The sequence below is a fragment of the Copidosoma floridanum genome, unplaced genomic scaffold (assembly GCF_036245765.1).
Source record: "Copidosoma floridanum isolate Cflo_tuat_1 unplaced genomic scaffold, Cflo_Japanese_pri ptg000019l, whole genome shotgun sequence".
Taxonomy (NCBI): Eukaryota; Metazoa; Arthropoda; class Insecta; order Hymenoptera; family Encyrtidae; genus Copidosoma; species Copidosoma floridanum.
In genome coordinates this window covers 1,642,350-1,662,653 of record NW_028321896.1, presented here as the reverse complement: position 1 = coordinate 1,662,653, position 20,304 = coordinate 1,642,350, and the positions used below count along the sequence as shown (strand labels likewise).

Below are 20,304 nucleotides of genomic sequence, written 5' to 3'. Positions count from 1 at the left end.
TCAGTTCAACCTTTTTGTGAAAATATATTTTCGATTATAGAGTGTAATACAAAAATAAACGGAACATAAGAATGACACTATTTATGTCCTATTTTGAAACGATTCTCAAAACATGTATGATAATCATATTTTCAAATTCATACTACTCTTAAGCCGAATCGAAAGTGAATACGTAAGTGTAGTGTTAGGGTAGATAAGGAATAAAAAGATTCGGACGGATACAAAATTAAATGATTAGCTTGGGAAAAAGTTAACCACTTAATTGTAACTATCACTACATTATGTGTACTATCGGATGCATTGCAATTACCTAACTGCAAATCAACACCTTCGTCCGCGACAATGATGATTTTGTATTTCTTTGATTGATTACCATACAAGGACAGTTACTACTTGTATTATTCGCGCACATTTTACAAATTTTCAGGTAATGCTTGGGTCACACCGTATCGGGGGAGGAGGGGTGTGAACTGATGTAAAGTAACTCAACACTTGGATAAAATTAATACGATTCATAAACAGGTCAAGATAGCGAGTGAATCAGAATACTCACAGCTTGGATTCATACCTTCTGTCAAAGGGATGTGTGGATAACTATAATATAACGTATCTCGTTCCAGTTGAGTGCTTTGTCTCTTTTCAGCCAATGTCCACTAAATGTCATACGTTTTTTTATCCAATCCAAAGATGTCGAACGTACATGAACAACAACTTGGTGTACTCGATTCGGTAGTCACGAAAGCACTGCAATCAAGGAAGTCAGATTAAAACCTGATTTTCTTGAAAAACCCTGAAAATGACCGAGTATTATCATCAGAGACAGTAGCAACAATGGGCTCGAATCTAGGAAGGAAGGAAAGAGAAAGAAGGCACGCTCGCTTCCTCGTGCCACCCATTAGCGCGTCATTAAAATTAACAGCACCCAAGGCAAACACCTTCACACCCCCCTGGCTCGAGCCGTGGACACGTGCTGTCGGTGCAACGCACTATGTTACATTGGACTCGCGTACCATATATTATCAGCTCCCTCGTATAGGCGCGCGTACGCCAATTTCACCTATACACATCAGCCGCAGTAGTAACAGCCGAGTCTGGTAAGGCCGCGCGTATTACGTGTACACCCGAGGCGGAACAAGCGGATGAGGAAGTAAATGCAGTGTGTATATGTGTAGGTGCTGTAAGTACCATACACGCGAAGTGCACAAATGAGAGCAGCGTGGAAAACTCTTACGTTGTCGGGCTTGTCAGGGTATTTTAACGAACTGTGCCCCACCATCATTGGTGCACCCGCACACGAATACATATGCATACACACACATGATCGTTCGCTTATTAGCTAACGCGGAAGTAAGCCGCTCGTTGTTTGTGAGCTTAAGGGCACGCTCGCCACGGGCGAGGGTGGAGTGTATACATGACGGGAATGAAGTTTTTGAAATGCAAGCAAAGATTTAAACGCACCTCTAGCTCCTCTCTGATCGGGGGAAGCATAGGTGGTGTTTGATTCCTTTTTTTTTTTTTTTTTTTTCTCTGAAAGCCGTGTATGAAGCCGCTGAAAGTTTTATTGGACCATCGTAATGCCTTACCTCGTTGGAAAGAGGATCGAAAAATAAATCTTGAGCCGATGGGAACTTTCACGTTGTAACTCTATCTTGAAAAACTCTCGATTTCGTGAAAATGCTCGACTCGGCGGGCCTTTTAAATCCGCGTTGGGGCGATACGTTTTCTCGCCGCATCGTCCGTTTCCCGTATTAATAAATCGATGTTGGCTTATCAATTAGGAAATCGCAGGCGCATTAGGTTCTCTCGGTGGAGAAACTCTTCCTAATCGGGGATGAGTGATTGCCTGCGCGCTGTAAAATTTAATTACTCGAGCGCGCTTTGAGATTGATATTTGGAGGAAACGTTGACGCGAAACGAGTTTGTATCTTTCGCTCTCATAGGGGGGAGGGATTAATCGGATCTATTTACTTTTTGCTGTTTTGCACTTGAATTACAAACTCTCTTTCGTCGTTTTGACTGTTTGCATTTGGTGGTGTGATTACTATCGCTAGGGGGTAGGGTTTGTAGGGCCCCAAAGCATCGATAGTACGCTCGTACGTAACTATACTTGCAAGTGGTCACTCGAGGTAACAAAACCTGAATCCTAGAGAGACACATACGGTGGCATTTGTTATTCGCACCACAATGCAACTTATGTAAAAGCTCGAGATTGAGATATATCAGCTAGATATGTGTATCTTTTTCTACTCTTTAAGTATACATCCAAGACAATATTTATGTACAAATGTCGCACTACGATTTGTTAACACAATGGTACAGTTAAATCGCTGGAGGCACGTGGAAAGAAAAATACTCTTTATTACTCACGATTTTCCACAATGTTTTATATAATCGAAAAAAATATTAACTGAATGCTGTTAACAAATACAGAACTTGATACTTTTTTATGTAAAACAGCAAAAAAGCCCACATAATCCATCGAAACAAAGAAACACCGATCATGCGTTAATATGATTTTCTCTTTGTTTGCAGCGATGTGGCGCAACACACCAGAAATTCTCTTCTGCAAAATGATTCGCGTCGCCGTCTTCCTGTGCATGGCGATCCTACCCTTCGCAAAATGCACCAAGGTAAGCCTTTTTTTCTTCTTTTGTCTAATATTTACATCGACGAATTATCGATTCAAACAATAAAAGGTAACACTGTATACCGTTACAATAAGCGTGATGTTGATCATCTGAAATTAATGCCGGATCCGTATATGCTTGTTACTGCAATCACATTTTAATTTCAATAACAAATGGCATTGGAAAGAATCGCCAATCACTGGTGTGAACAATGTGTAATTACTTATCATGGATATAGTACTGTGCATTATTCTGACATTGAATATAAACAATCGTAGCACCGATTATTACGATCTAAGGTCGTTATTGTGTATATTGGATTGCAATGAAGTAACAATTCCCTGAATTGCTAGTTTAAGATTTTTGTTACGATTGCTTGAAATACTATTATTTGAGATTTTAAATTTATTTTAACAGAGAACATTCATATACATATTTTTTTTCCATTGCTCCATAGCACTAGGTCGTAATTGATGGTTCATTTATAACATTCGTCAATATTCATTCACAGTATCCCATCATCACCTGATTAGAGTACCTATCTAAAGAACCAATTGTATTGCTACTTGTTGTTATGACTAATAACAATTTATAAAATAGCAATTAAGATGCTCATATCAGAGGTCAAAAACTTCAATCATCATTGACCCTTACTTTTCAACGTAAGGTTGCCTACTCATCGTTTGTTATCGCTATTATTGCTCATTACATTAGAACTGTACCTCTTTCATTCTTCTTTATTCCAACTATTTTTGTTACTGTCATTATACATCTACTTTTAAATTTTACTCCGTGTAACCTTCAACTCCCTCTTTTTTTTTTTCGTTTCCCCGAACAAATCATTTGAAACCACACGTTTGCTTTTTTTTTTCTCCTCAGGATACCTTTTTGATTTGCCATTTATTACGTCTTTCATCCGTGGATTGACTTCATTTTTCATCCTGATAAACTCTTCTTCTAACACGTCGAATTTCTCTTCATTTATTATTCAACGCTTCTCCGATAATTTAATTAATTCTTTCTTCAGCCCATCAACTTCTTTTATGGTGTTCTCTCGTACTTCCCGTATCTTTCTTTTCTGACTTTAATCTGCTTTTCTGTTAACTTTTTATAATCCTTATGTAATGCCATTTCACAGCGTTCTATCGCTGTATTATTGACGGCTTTGCTCCCACTTTTTTGACATTATCTCCTGACCTGCCTTTGTAGCCTCGAACTCATACTTTTCATGGTCATAGTTCTTAAAGATTTCACCTCTTATTTTCCATTTATAACTTTCCATTAATGTCCTTTATCTTATTTATATTTTATATCTACACTTTTGGTTACTGCTCCCTCTGTCATTCGAACGAATGAAGTTGCTCAGCCCTTGATTTGTGTTTGCTGCGAATCACAGCTACGAACGCTCAATTACTTTCGAATCGTCTGCCGTTGAAAAACTTTTCATCAAAAAAGGTCAATCAAGTTGCGAACGAAGAGGTTCCATCTCTCACGTGACCGTTAATCTTTTGAGAAAAACTACCTTCAAGCGGTGTACACGGCACACTTGGCGTGAAAGGCGAATAATTAAAAGGCCATGTCAACACCGCGATAGCCTCCACACTTCACGTAACAAGCGAAAAGCCAATCTCCCGCGATACTCCGTCATAATTCCACGTGTGGAGCTTCAAACTAGACAACAAAAAAAAGGCGATGTACCCTCTCCCGAGCCGCATATTTCACCATTCGCTTGTAAAGTACTTGCCAACGAAATCTGCATGGATCGGCAAGCGCATACCAATCTGCTGTTGGAGAGCACAAGTTTCCGAAATAGAAAAAAAAAAAAAAAAAATTAAATAAACAGCACCTTAAAATACCCGCGAGATCCCCACTTTGGCATCACCTATTATCGTCCCATACGTAATCCATCCATTACATAAATCCAGTGAACCGGTTAGCGAGCACAACATTATTCATCATCGTTAAATCTTCGATGAATATACGCATTAGCACCCGCTCGCACACCACAAACGTTTCTCAATCCTCCAACTCTCGAGTGAGAAAGACAACCCAAACGAACTCGAAACATTTTGCTTCGTTCATCGCTCAATGAGTTAAATTTCTCTCGGGGTGACAGTCCCCTTTCATTTTTACTGCCACCCCATCTACGATGTCGCGAAAAACGCAAAACAATAACTCTCACGTGTACCAGGAAAACCATACCCCCATTGATCCATGGATCGTGAAATTGTTTCAGAAGAAGCAATCACAATCCATAACGTTTAAAAAGACATGCTACACTTTTTCTTACATCAAAATCACACGACTAATTGTCCTTATTTTTTTTTGGAATTTAGTTATTCAAGTTCATCACCGATTCACCCATTCGATGAGGGGGGGGGGGACAAATGGCAGTGACAGCCCGCGGAAAGCCTCTCTCTCGTTGTCCGTGTAATTACAAGGTGCAATCTCGATTCCACGCGCGGCGCGAAACAATAGGGGCGTCAGAGCTGCAGTCTCGAGTTTTCGCTTCCCGCAAGGTGTCGAGCCGCTTTCTCGGGCCAGTTTGTTTATCGTCCAGCCGTGATCGGGTTGGCGCTCGCGCACGACCTTTACAAGGTACATACCCCCTTATGTATACTTGTGGGTAGCGAGTTACGGATAGGAACCGCGCGAACGAAAGCAAAGCCACCCATGGGAGAACATTTTGTTGCGCGAGTATGTGGTTCAGAGTCGTGTATATGGGAATGGGTGGTGGAACTGGGAGAGCCGGATGAATTATCACGGGCGCGCTTTGACGCCGATTTTTACGCCCTGGGGCCGAGGAGACGACTGGGAATGGAGCGCGCGGCAGTAAATATTGGCAGTTGGCATGAGAAGTATCACGTGGGCAAGGAAAAGAGTGGCTGGCTGTTAGAGTAGAGCGAGGGGGTGGCTGATTTCACGAGAGAGGAAAAATCATTGGGTGGTTTGTTCTATACACTGCCGTAGTTTATACGCGAAACCTCACTGTGCGTGTAAAACATGGGATTTTACTCAAAGCATAAATCTTACTTGTTACAACCAAGGGTTCGTGGCTTATATAGCGTATGTAACGTATATATACCTATGGAAGTGACGATATAGTAGATCAAAATGTTATAAAAGTCGTGAATGAGGCAGATAGAAAAAAAAACTACCGTCAAAAAGTTAAAATGTTAGTATTTGAAAGGCACAATCAAGCAATAACATTGAAAGATTACAGGATAACGCGAACATGTACCTAATATCAGTATCACTTTGATATATCAAACTTACGTACGTTAGATCCTGCACTAAAAGTATGTAGAAGATTGAAAAGTTATTTAGGTCTGAAATTAGGTCTTATATGAAAAGTTGATACCAAGTACGTGCGAGTGTTTTTGAGCAAGTTTCTAAATATTAGGGAAATTTTTCGGCACCAGAGGCATAAAACATGCCTATGCATTATGAATGTGGATTTTCATAAAATGTTCAAAGACCATTGGAGTTTGACGTGCATAATATTAAAAAGATTATGTCGTACATACGATGAATGGATTTCAATGAGGTAACGTGTGCAGCTGCGGAGATGCATGATTTCGTCTTGGATCGACGAAGGCGGATTTTATGGCAACATTACATGATCATACTCATAAACATAAATTTCAACAACCGAAAGGAATCGGTAACTCGTTTCGGAAATGTTGGCCTTTAAGAATATGTGGGAAAAGATTTCCTCAAATTGGGTGTTTTATTTCAGTTAAATTATATTTTACCAATGTAAAGACAAATAGTACTTTCAATATTTATTGCTCTGAAATAACACAATTAGGGATAGTTGATTCTTACCTTAAAAAAAGTTCTCAATAGCCACCATCACAATGAGTCAAATCTTTACGTATTTACAACTCTTTGGTTTTCTTGTAACAATAATACTGGGACAAGCCGAAAAGAAGAATCCCAACTGACTTGCCATTTTCCATCTACCAATCGGATGATCCATCGATTCTCGATGGCGTCGTAAACTCAACGCCGCACATGTGCAACCCGCATTGTCGATATTTCGTATACATAGTCCATTGAATGGGCTTTGCGTGTGAATACACGTGTGTTTCGGCACAGATTTGCTCATACCCGTGGATTTACGATTATCCACTTTATGCGTAATCGAAGCGGCGTTAAATGCTCCAGAGATGAATTGAAAAGGATCAATGGGGCTGTTTTGCAAATCGAAGCTGCACCGTTCGATGTGTTTCACCGATGTGTATAGATTTGAGGTCTTTTTTTCTTCTGTTCTGTAACGATTGAAATGGCAATGGTTAGGGGTAAAGGGTAGGTAAAAAACCAACCGGTGGCAATGATTAAGTCGTAACGGTTACGTTTTTGTGAATAAGAATGATTTTTTACTGATCGAAAACTGATGCTTTAGAGAAGATTTGTGAAAGTCATTGATTGTGAGTTTCAAAAGCATTGCAATTTTTGTTACGATTGACTGAAATATCAAAAGATCACTAGATACCCTAAATCTAACACAGCTTAGTTGGTGTCACGATAAGCTTATGTGTATCTTGTTTAAAATATTAGATGGCGTCGGTTCGAGCCATGAAATGTGAGAAAAGGACTGTTGAAAATCTAACACAACCGTTATGATTTCGAATATGACGTATACACGTAACTAAGGAAATGATTCGATTTTGGGATTCCCAAGTTACTATTTTTTTTTTTTTTTTTTTTTTCACAATACTTCAACAGACAAAGTCGTTGGAGTTCCGTTGCTTTTGCTTTTTCTGATGACATTATAACTAAAAATTATACGAAAATAAACAAAGCTAGAGTAACTAAGAAATAAAAACTTTACTGGCAAAGATATTATTTTGTTAATGAATTTAATTTGATCAAGTTTCACCAAGAATAAGTACAGAGATGATGCTCACGGAACTAAATAATTACCAAGAAAAGATAAACAAAACAAAAAAAAAAAAAAATTACATTCAAAGTTTTAAGCTCGTGTGCCATTTATTGAGGTCCTGGTCATCTCATTTGTGCATCTCTGCGCTCAAAATGTTCAACCAACCAATGCTCATGTTCTTTTCCTGTGTGGTTCATTCACAAGCGGCCGTGTACTCCCATTAATTTTAATTAAAGTAAGACTGTAAATTCAGCACCACCAAGAGCGATGGGCATTAATTAATTTCTCCTGTTGAAATTCGGAGAAAGTTAAGGGAAACGTGGTCAGAGTTCACGGAAGGAAACATGAGCATTATGCGTTTGCTCGGTGTTGAATATATGATCGCCACGTCTATCGAGTTTCGCTGATGTCGATACGAGTTTATTCACACGTATGTGGCCATAGAGATAATCTTGCTCAGCTTCACGTGTATCAATATTCGTCAAATTTTTTTGTCAACAATATTTGTCAAAAGTGATACATTTTTCACACGTGCTGAAATTTCGTAAGGTTAAGGCATCCGCTTTTTTTATTCGGTAATTTATTCTTCTATTGCATTGTACCATAGGTTTATATCATTTGTGCAATCGCCTTGGAGTTTCAACAAATAAATTATTTCCCTTGCGTCATTAAAATGTTTTATTGGATTTCCAATTTCCGTACTTCGGTAACTTGAGATTGGGTAACAGCTAAAAAGTCAGGCCAACTTACTTTCTTTATCAACAATGGTGTGTTGTTGGCTCTACTGGAAGATTTTATAGTCACGGGATTTTACTTATTATTCAATCATAAGTTATAGGTTGCACATTATTTTCATTGTAAAGCTATGTATTGGTAATGTTGGGCACATCATTAAGAGATTTTTTTTTTTTTTAAACGGGCAAGGAAAATAAATAAAAATGTTAGACACAACAACAAGCATACGATCAGTTAATGGCACATTTATATCCTTTTTTTCAGATTCACGAACACATGACGAAGGAGGAGATGATGTCGGTATTTCAGGCGGGTCACGCATCTGGTGAGTATATGTAGAGGACAAACATAACAAATCACGACGAGTAATAAACAAGTGTTGAATTCGGTTTTTTCACTTTTCATTATTTTTTTGTCAGTAGGGTCAATTTTTTGTAACATAAATAAATCTGTTTTCTCGATGTCGAGGTATAGATTGTACGCAACTAATATCCCAACATAGTTGACTAGAAAAATGCACTTTTACGCTGAAAGATTTAATTCTGACAGTACAGAGCGACTAAAGTAAAATGTGTACTACAGAATCAAGCCACAAGTTTGAGTGGCCTGTTTGAATCCATAACTATTAGATATGTGCACCTTCATTCGCGTTATCTGCTCTATTTGCCCATATTCGTCCAAGCAGCGATTCCACTCGTTTGCCTTAGCCGTCGTTCGTATTACATCAGCGAGCCCATGCGAGTCGGAAGACTTACGACAAAAAGATAAGAGACGTAAGGAAAATGTAAGTCTGCAGCGAGAGAAAGTACGATTGTACACTAACTAGGTCGTTCCACTGTGACTTCACGACGTTTTCGTTAATCGACACCGATGTTGTGTCGCGTTTGTGGGACCAGTTGAATTTCTGTACATTGACTTTTTTTTTTTTTTTTTTTTTTTTTTTACCGTGTTCATCACCGGATGTTTAGTATCCTGTTGTGGTATTGAAACATCGAAATTTCAACGAAGACGAGAAGTAAGAAAAGATATTAACGTTTTTATACGTGTTCCGCTGAAACGTAAAAAAGTTTTTCAATTCCCCCTCATAACGACGCCAAAAGGTGTTTTATACCTATTTTTTTTTTTTTTTTTTTACACATCTTTTAATTTTTTGTGCCATTCCTGAAGAAAAAATTATACTCCTGCGACTGCCGAACTTTGATGCAATAAAAACTGTGCATTTCGCTAAACGACCATCATGTACCATTACCGAATCGATCCAACGTTGACATAAAAACCAAGTAGGAGTATTTAGTTTTATCATTTGTTTTCCAAAAGTGATCCAAGCTACAAAAAAAAGTGTACCGTCAATCATCTCATTTGTATGGAAAAATTTTTTTTTTCTTTTCATATGGATTCATCATCCAACTCTGGTATGAATAACTTGTGAACATAAAAGCAATGAAATGACGTTTATGAATTCTGATGTCTTTTGTCAATGGCCGAATGGAAATGAGAAATCTATACCCGAAAAAAAGTACCAAAACAGTCAAAAAAACATTACCGATATCGTGACTTGGACGAAGAAAAGACCCTCAGTACCTTTTACATAGTTAATCCTTCGCATAACACATAGTAACATCGACGTATAGCCATATACCCCAACATCCCATTCTGCTTGTGCTTTCAGTTCCACCTTACCAGGTAGTGCGGGTCCTGCACTCTGTGCACAGGCGGAGTCCGGAAGATGAGCAGGAAGTGCATCTGAACGCATTCGGTAAATACTACGGCCTGTACTTGAAGCCCAACGATGGTCTCGTGTCGGGCAACAGTTTGCGCATGTGGACCGTCGAGCGAAATAATTCACTTCCCGATGGACTGCGATACGAAAGGATTCTGGAGGTATTTTTTATTTCATGGCGTTGCGTTTATTGGTTATTGCGGTTTCATATTATTACACGTACAGCATTTACCCTCGTTGGAAAATACTTACGTACAGGCTTTTACAACGAGATTCTTGCAGACAATCGCATACATTTTTTTTCTCCACTTTAATTCTGGTACCAATTAACACTAGACTTGAAATAATTATAGATTTTTCTGGAATTGATTACTTTATTTAAATCGATTTTTTATACTTTGTTTTATCAATGAATTGGTATTTGTTTGATTGTGAAACATTGTGATGGACAAAACCCTATGACTTTAACAATAAAATGAAGCCATTTTGTGTTAATATGGGTAGAGATTTTTGTTATTTGTGACTGTATACGTGTGAGTAGGTTTAAGAAAAATTCCAAATTAAAATTTGTTATTAATTGTAGCTTATTGTTAAGCTAAAAAAATTGAATCTTTTTTTTCTAAGTAAGTGCCTAATTTTGCAATTGCATTTTGGTTTACCATTAAATACTATTTAAAAACAGAATGATGTAGGAATAGGTCTTGTTACAAAAAAAAAAAATCTATTTTAATCACTATCACGTAAGTTTTTCACTGAGCTGATTCAATAGCTCTGTTAAGTACGTTATTTACGTATTTTTTTTATTTTTATTTTTTGAAACACAAGATTTTAAAGGCAATTTCAGAGCAATAACAAACTGTTCAAATGCCTACGTTTGCGTTCGCGTGTAACATCATTTCATTTTATATTTAGAGATGAAAAGTAATTGTTTCAATACGAATTTTCCTCTACTCATCAACAATTCAATAAAAAAAAATTATCGCTGTTGTTCTGTTTACCCGACGTGGAATGTTCAACAATTACAGTAAATGGCACGTAACCGTAACTGCAAAAAAATTACCAGAGGATCGCAGTAATGGCTATTACGGAACGCCAAGGCCAGTCGATGGTTAAGTTGAAACATCATTTCAAAAGTATAAATGAATATCCGTTGTTCTATAGCTGTCACAATTACAAAGTCGTCATATTGCATTTGTAATCTTCTGCCGTTCCATAACAGAAGTGAAACTAAATCTTGCATTCGAAACAACGTTAAATTGCAAGTTCACGTGACTTTTGCCAAGAAAACGGTAAACAATGTCAGAGTCACAGGAGAAATAATTTGTTTTTTCGATGCTAAAATATAGTTTCATTTCTCCGCCACCATAACCTGACGTCTGTTCAACAGAAAGACGCCGACATCGGCGACGTGTACCACGACGAGGAGAACATGGCTTCCATACTCATGCACCGGGACGCCAGTGGGAAAGTGACTGTCGTAAGTAACTATCATCGAATCCTCTGGGCTATGTCATTACGACACGAACAGCGATAGTCCCCCCCCCATTATTCTCTCGGGTATCCCACCTTCTTGGCTCTATAAGGAAAATAAAACTAGTTCACATTGCACCTCAAGAAAAAAGAGAGACAAAAGCGGGGCGTTGCACACGCGTGTTTTGTCATCCTTCCCTGTAAGCCACGATCGGCCGCCAGCCTCGATCTGAATCTACACTCCGTTTTCGGCTCGCTTGGTCTTTATTGTCCCGAATTCGGAGAGATCCCAAACAGCTGATAACAAGTATATGGAAGTAGCTCCGCTCCTGTTCTCATAATCCGTCGGTTTAGCGCGACTTTGTGCAACCGACCGTACGCGCGAGGAAGTTGGTACTCCCGTGGCGGGCTCGTCGATTGCCCAAGAACTCTCCGCCTGACCTCCATTTGGGTAATTTTTCCCCGGCGTTTTATCACTTCTTCGGTATCTGGCCACTGCGCCCGAGACGCGTTTGTCTCGCCAAATACAACGGGATCGCGTCGACTTGGTGTATATATCTAGGGCGTATAATTTTGACAGGTAAATTTCGCTGGGGTGCGATAGGGTATAGCGAGATAAAGTTGGCCGAGTGGCGCACAATGCATAACTCGTGTTCGATAGCGTATTGTGGTTTTTTTTTTTTTTTTTTTTTTTCGTTCCGTTCCAGCAGAGATAAGGTCAAAACAATCGGACGGATCCGAAATTGGCCAATACCGTAGTCTTGCGCAACGAGTGTGTATATCGTACAATGTACGCGGTAACACGAGGTTACCGATACGGTGGATACGAAAGACACGGTGTATCGGAGCTTGTGGTCGGAAGAGACGTTTAAAGGCCGAGTAGCGCAGGCAGGACCGCTGGGAGGTAAAAAAAAAAAAAAAAAAAAAGGCAAACTGGACCGTTCGCCCGTCAATTTTCGCAACTTCACCCTTTCTTTTCTTTTGCTCTGTTTTTTTTCTTTTTTTTTTTTTTTGCAATTGAACGCTGATAAGGAGACAATAGGATTTACGAAACAGCCGCGTGGGTAATGCTAACGCGAGCTGGTTTAGATTTCTTACCGCCTATGGGTCAGTGACGGTGGAAGTCGACTCGCACGAGTTTTGTTTCTGCAGAGGTGCATGTCGAGGGAAGGTGGATTTAATAAAAAAGAAAAAAAAAGAAACCTTTGTTTCGTTGAACATTTTTCAGAATAATTGAGCGACGCTTACCGTTTAGAAATCGCTGGATGCCAATCACTTTCGTTCTTGTTTCATGCATGTTTCAACCAAAATACGCGACTAAAAGTTACTTTGGAGTTTTATTCAAGTGCCGAGACAACCCGTGGGCGCAAGCACCAGACCCGAGGGACCCCTTGTGCTTGCCCTGGTTGGATGCGCTATTTTTTCTACTGAGGTCGCAGTAAACGCCCAAAGCAGGAAACACATTTTTCCCTTTTTTGGTTTTTTACATTTTTCTTTTTTTTAATTTCAATCGCCCAGTGCGATGTCCAAGTGATGGCCCTCAATAATATTCTGCGTGCAGAACTATAAATGGACGGCTATGGTCAATCGCTTTTATTTTCAACGCATATGCCAAAAATGAAACCAACAGCCAATAATAGCAAGCACCAAAAACGCGGAAGCAAGCCCGTCTCTCCTCGAAAAATCTGGCCTGCCGATCTTTAACAGCCCGGAGGGCGAGTACACGCAAGCGCCACTCAGCCGCTTGTATGTAGGTCGCGCGCCTGCACTTACATAAACCGCGACCCACAGCGCCCCGGAGTCTTCTGACCTTTTCGCTTTCACTCGCGTCTCTACGGGCCCGGGAGGTGAATCCGAAGCGCTGCATCTCAATTTTTGCCCAGGTGGATGAAAGTGATTCGGCCGACCGTATACGTGGTATACAGGCGAATTGATGCACGCCGCGAGTGGGCACTCGAATTAACCTTACGGCCATGACGCTCCTTTGATTGCGTGTATGTATTAAGTGCGAGCGTTGGATAACTTGCGCGTGTATATACATGCCCATCTTGGTTTTTCTTTTTTATTTTTATTTTTATTATTTTTTTTTTTTCTCAAAGAACTGATTTGTGCGCTTGTGCAATCGGTGTCGTCATTTTTACGATCCCGCAGCCGCTCGAACGTGTATCTGTAACGAATACTCGTACAAAACGAGCAGCTTATTTACATGGAAAAAATTTCACAAGAGTCAGTAGTTTTCGTCTTGGTGCTCGGGCCCCAAAATATACATTTGTATTGGAAAAAGAAGCAAAATAAAATCGTTTTTTCAAACGCAGGAGGGTAATATAGGGTCGGATCTAGTGATCAAGCCACTGCCGGAGCGCATCGTTAAGGAAGTCGTGAGCAAAGTCCCGGAGTTGCACGATCCGCACTTGCTGCCTAACGTCACGAGGACGAAGCGCAACACCCTTGAGCACACGCACCACCACGTCGTTTACAAAAAAGCGGCGCGACCAGCCGACGACGAGTACGGCGATTTCGGTGAGTTACTTTCGCTTTTATCTTGTGTTTGCAATGCTTTTGCGGGCAAGTTAATTGTTTGAATAGTTCGAGTGTGTTAAATTATAAAAAATAAAAAAAAAGTTTTTTGTTGAATTTTTTCAGTGGGTGCTTTGTTCTAGAAAACATAGATTACTATATGTATCTGTGGTTATGCGGAAGTGGGGAAATAAAAAGAAGGGATGTAATCATGTAATTTTGTTTTCCCTAAAATTTTCTTGGATTGTATGAGAAGTTTTATTTTTAATACGGAAATGTCAGTGGTTGGGATCACAATACTTTTATACGTTAGGTATCACGTTACATAGACGTAGATTGGAGGTCTAGAAAAATCACGTTATTATAAGTAATTTTTATTTGAAACACAGTGTAATTTTTTTTCAATCATTAATCAAGAATAACAATGCCAATTGCTTTCAACCATCATTGTTTTTTCATAAAATGGTACACCTCACATTAATTTTTAATCAAAAATTTTACAAAATCTCAAGTTTCACGTTTTTCAATATACTTAGCAAAACAAATTTTTTTGTAAAATCCAAGCTGTAAACATTTCAACTTGTTTTTAGGGAAGAGCACATATCTACGTTAGATTTGAATCATGGTTATGAAGATAGCTATTACGATATCATTTAACGCTTATTGTTTTGCTTTAAAAAAAAAAAAAAAAAAAAAAAAAAACTAAATATTAGTGCTTTTAATGATGATTCTCAGTCCCACATAACAACATTCAAATTACTTTGTTTACCACTCTGTTATTTACCGCAATCTTTGGTGTAACGATACAAAGAAACTCATGCAATAATATAGTTTTATTAATTCATACAAATGAAGAAACAACATTTTTTTATTCATGAGAGACTCAAGGTGAACAGAAAGTTTATGGCACGTAAAAAAAATCTTAGGATCAGTATTTTTTGTCACCTTACAAAATATCGTGATTCTAAATGTGATATGTATTCTTTAACTTGGATGCACCATTTTACTTGGATTCTGCGTAGTTTAACAATGATCGTTTATTTTTCCGAAAAATCGCAGCATTTATGGAGCCGGATCACATATCGAAGAGGTTCAGATCGAAGCGGTCAACTGGTACTAGTAGATCCAAGCGAGAAGCTCCGTATGTGATTTACCCCGAAATCCTCTGTATTGTGGACTACGATGGCTATAGGTAAGTGCACGTCAAATGAGTCTTTATTATCTTTGGCATTATTCGCTATTCTTATCTTTATCGCATGCTGCCATAAAAGTAATCCATATGTTTTGTTGGTGCACATGTCTCGTGATCTTACTGATTTTAACACCTGTACGAGTACATCATTCATTGAATTTACAAGTTAATCCCATGACCAATTTCTTCTTAAATTGCGTAAAATAGATAAAAAAAAAAAAAAAAAAAAAAAAAAAAATGAATAAGAGTTTAGGAATCCAAGACATGAAAAAATAAACACGCATTTAGAGAATTAATAGAAGATACGTATAAGTAGATAAAAAGAGAGCACCAACACTCATACAAACGAATACAGCATTTAAAAAATTTAAAGATTTTCACAAAAAAACTTGAATATGTATGGATTTAGCAGTTAAATAATAAAGATACAAAGGTATAAAGACCAAAAATATCCAAACCATCGAGATTTCGACAAAAACAAATATAAAAATTGTACAAAGATAGATGTCTATTGGTACAGTAAGAAACTGAAAAGCAAAGACATGTTGGCTTAGAAATAAAAGAAATATAAGAGCTAAGGTCAAGTTAAAATACAAATATGAATCTTAACACTTCTGAGCTATTTTGATCATTAATGTCATCAGCATTAATTTGCTAACTTCAGCAAAGATTGCATAATCACAGTCTTATTATTTTCATTATTTATGTTACACATGCTTTACTAAGATTCTTAATTAATCGAGAAAACCTTTAACTAAGAAAAAAATCTAGTGATTCACAAATTTCTAGCAAAAATACATATGATGTACTATTATTTGTTCGCACGGGTTGGCATACGGAGTATAGATAGCAAAGGAAGCCCCTCTAATAAAACTAAAAACATACACACACAAATGTATATTTAGTCAATATTTGGATAATAAACGGTAGCCATAAAAATCTTGTTTTGGACTTTTTCCATAGACAATTAATCAACAATTTTCATGTTTAAACATTATTTAATGTATTCATACGTCAAACTTATTTGACAATAATTTGTGTAAATATCAACCTTTTTCCATAGAAATTACTCTCAAGGTTCGTCTCGTACAATTAATTTTTAATTAGCACATACCTATCACGAAAACTGACCGTACTACTTGTGAACATACTAAAAACTTTCGGCAAACAATCATTCGAATGAATTTGGTGTGAAATTTTTTCAACTCCAATCCTCTGCCCACATTCGAGTTTCCTAGAATAATCAGTACCACGTGCAATATAGTTTTCTCAAAATCCTTGAAAGGATCTCCATTACTACTTTGGATTTCCAAAAAAATGGACAATATCGTCTCAACTTTTATGACTTGCGTTTCCACGTTTTCTCACATGCAAGTACTATTGTCACATTCGCAGATTGCACGGCGGCGATAATGTGCAGATCAAACGATACTTCGTGTCGTTCTGGAACGGAGTGGATCTCAGGTACAAGCTGCTAAAAGGCCCCAAGATACGCATCAGCATAGCCGGCATCATAATTTCGCGCGTGAGTGTTTTTTAACTGCCAGAGATTATTTTCAGATGTGCAATTGTATACATTATTTTAATGATTTTATTACTGTGCAAAGCCATTGTTTAATATCAAATCCTACATTTGACTAGTCAAATCTGGTTTTCGATGCCCCATTCTTGGATGACATTTTCGGGTAATGAGACTTGATTTTTGCCACGCAGGGGAGAGACGCCACACCATACTTGGAGAGGAACCGCGTGGGACGAGATGCAATTGATTCGGCGGCAGCACTGACCGACATGGGCAAATACCTATTTCGAGAAAGAAGACTTCCGGTTTACGACATTGCCGTGGCCGTCACTAAGTAAGTTTGCCCTATTTTTCCTTACTATTTCATGTAGACTTTACTAAAATACTTAATGTATACATATATATTTACAATAAAAATTAAAAAAAAATAAAAATTGCTCAAACAGCGGTATTTTTTAAGTTTTTGCTGGAACTTTTTGTTAATCATACAGTTTTTTCCATTTATTTATTAATGATTTTAAAGACTAGAATATTGTACGACCTTATACCTTTGTAAAAGAAATATTTTAAGAGCTTATGAAGTTGTTTAAATAATAAGACAAAAGAATTATCTTTCATTGGAAACACAAATTTGAACTATTGGAAAATTATATGAAAAAACTTCCAAAAGACTTCAGCAAGTATGTTCTGACATTTTAAAAGTTATCTTTAAAAATGCAGTGTTTAAAACGTATTTTTAAAAAATAATAAGATGTTCAAGTATTTTTATTTGTAATTGATAAAAAATAATTAATTCTTGGTTGATTAATTCTCTTTATTTTTGTACATCTATCACGTTTCTGCTGACCACTGTTTTTTACCATTACTTGTATATAAAAGAAAATATTTACTTCAATTCTTTCATTTTATTCTATTACAACAGCGATTGTACATACTTTATACTTTGATGGTTTTTGCTTTTCAATTGAAAATAAACAATATTCAATACCAAATTTATGTCGTAAAAACTTTTCAAATACAATTCTGATTACTATTTGAAGGAAGGCCATCAAAAGTATTGATATACATTAAAATCTTAAGCTGCACATGAACTTTGTCACTTTTAATTATCAATCTTTGCCATCATCAGACTATCTACGATCAATTAAGAGAAATAAAATACACATATCGCATCTATTTAAATGCAATAAATCACAATCACTTAAATTAACTGCGTTTAGCAGTGCAGTCACGCAGGTATTTTACATTATTTAGCCCTACTAAGCTGTATGATGATGACTACATAGCGCCCATGTTACTTTTTTTTTCCATTTCGCAAAACAGGTATGATATGTGCCGTCGTAGGAAAGGCGGTCGCTGCACTAAGGGAACTGCCGGTATGGTTTATTACATAGCGATTCACGCTTTTCCTTTTTATTTACAATTATTACGCATATTTTTTTTTGTTTTTTTTTTTTTTTTTTTACTGTCACTTAACAACTAGTTTGCCCGTTGTTACATGCGTGTCATTATATTTGTTGTTATTTGACCAACATCATACGTAGTTTGGATTCACCAACATTGTATATATATACACTTAACCATTTAATTCACATACTGGATACACCTATGGATTTTTTTTCACAAACAATAATTATTGCCAATAGGTGCACACATGGTTTTTTGTTAAGTGGGTCAGTGGTAACGACGAAACAGAGCGATTTTCATTACAACGTGCGTTAATTAACGAAACGCAGTTTTCTTTTTTACTTAGTATTGGCAAATGTGACTTTTTTTCCTGTTACTCTTCATACAGTGGATTCGGACGGAATAATGAAAATCGCTTTTTACGTGGTGGACTGGACGTAGTATTTGTGGAGTCAAGACACGTGCTGTGAAAGTCGATCGCGTGCGCAGCCATTTAGTTGTTCCAACGTGAACACATATCTGCGTACCCATACGTTGAAAAACGAACAGGAGACTCCTTTGTTCGTGCATAGTCTCCGTAGATCCCGAAATATTTTGATTGGCTTGATTGCCTGAGGTTGGGTGACCAGTAGTTTGGCTATTAACCTTTTCTCCAACGTTTTTCGCGGTAATATATTTTCTATTTCATTCATTTTTACTACGAATATTTTTTCTACTATTGTCTAGCAAATAGTATTTTTTTTTAATTCATTCCATAAAAAACAATGTATTAAGTTTGAAAAAAAGACTTTTCAAGCAAAAAGTACTGTTAAAGAATTTAATAAAGTAAACTGAACATTTATAAAAATAATGTATAATAAAGTTAATTATTTATCATAACTAATTACAGTAGTATTTTATTTCACATTATGTATGAAAGCCTATTAAATAATTGTTGTCAAGTCAATCGAGTACAATGAAAATAAACAACTGCGTATACAACGACTGTCGAATGTAGGATGCAGTATCCTGCCAAAAACTTTCACGGCACGTGCTTTTTTTTTTTTTTTTTTTTTTTTTTTTTTTTTTTTTTTTTTTTTTTTTTTTATAGCACAAAGCTAGCATGCAGTAATGAAGGGGAAGTGTGCAAAAGATTCCAGGTCACACAGACTGGGGTGCCGCATAACAGTTCCTCGTCTAGCCAAGGGGTCGAAAAATCACATATCGGCCAGCACGTGACTACATTTGCAGCGGCGCATCCTTGTAGAAATTTCAACTCCTTTTTTGTGTAAAAATACGTGTATTAAGTATTATACGTGTGAGCCCGACTCAAGTATGACAGTCACGTGCTAGCTGCGCCTTACACTCACGCCTACTCGCGTGCACCTTAAATTTGTGTGTGTGGGTGTGTGTGTGTGTGTGTTCTTTAGTGGAACGTGCTCGGAGCAACAGCCACTTTACTGAAAACAAGTATATATATATATATATATATATAAATGTAAAAATGTGACGTAACTCAAAATTAATGTGCGTTGGTGATTTTTTCGATGAGTTAGTCAGGAGAAGGAATCTACAAGATTTAGCCAAGATTTACCTTACCTCCGAATGATAGACGAGATACTTTGGCAGCTGGATGTGTATACTGGATTCGAGGAAAGTTGTATTGTATTTGTAAATAGTCAAGAAGAGCGGATTTTTGTGAAAGCACTGCACCTGTACAAAAAAAGGGGGGGGAAAAGTTAAAAGCTCCCACACGTGCATCATTGCTTTTTGTTTTTCACCGAAAAATCCACTGCACTTTAATGGCATCTCGATTGTGATGAGATTTTTCATCGTCTTTCCTTCCAATAGGTTTCGGCTATCTATACTTGCGAGGGAAAATGTTAGGAGTGAGGGATGAAATTAAAACAGCGACAGTTGATTGGAGTATAATGAAAAATTGCGAAAAGATCTCAAATAAGACACAAGTATCCTCCAAATCATGCATCACCACTTTAGTATATATTTTCTCTCTGGTTCAGCTTTCGCTTTCTAATTGACTTCCTAGGAAATTTTTTTCAATTTTTTTTTTAATCGTCACCACCCTTCAAACTTCCCTTCAAGTGGAGTCAAGAACGTGGAAGAAGTGCATCGTACAAAGTTACGTTCTTACGTGCATAATCTCTTTTTTTCGTCTTCTTTTAAGTAATGATAATGTTTCACCGTTGAGTCTCACAAGAAAATAGTGATGATTTAACGATAATAAAA

At 37.4% G+C, this 20,304-nt stretch overlaps 1 protein-coding gene across 1 annotated transcript in view; it reads left to right on the top strand.

Annotated features, from left to right (window-relative positions):
- The first annotated feature begins 1,468 nt into the window (after positions 1 to 1,468).
- sona (sol narae metalloprotease) overlaps positions 1,469 to 20,304 on the top strand; it is a 29,933-nt gene continuing 11,097 nt past the window's right edge. Inside the window, exons 1-9 of the mRNA XM_089593417.1 lie at positions 1,469 to 1,490; positions 2,533 to 2,630; positions 8,515 to 8,575; positions 9,920 to 10,131; positions 11,358 to 11,447; positions 13,756 to 13,960; positions 15,017 to 15,149; positions 16,545 to 16,674; positions 16,863 to 17,005. Coding sequence (XP_089449543.1) covers positions 2,535 to 2,630; positions 8,515 to 8,575; positions 9,920 to 10,131; positions 11,358 to 11,447; positions 13,756 to 13,960; positions 15,017 to 15,149; positions 16,545 to 16,674; positions 16,863 to 17,005 — 1,070 coding nt within the window. The 5' untranslated portion in view covers positions 1,469 to 1,490; positions 2,533 to 2,534. The remainder of the gene's footprint in view (positions 1,491 to 2,532; positions 2,631 to 8,514; positions 8,576 to 9,919; positions 10,132 to 11,357; positions 11,448 to 13,755; positions 13,961 to 15,016; positions 15,150 to 16,544; positions 16,675 to 16,862; positions 17,006 to 20,304) is intronic.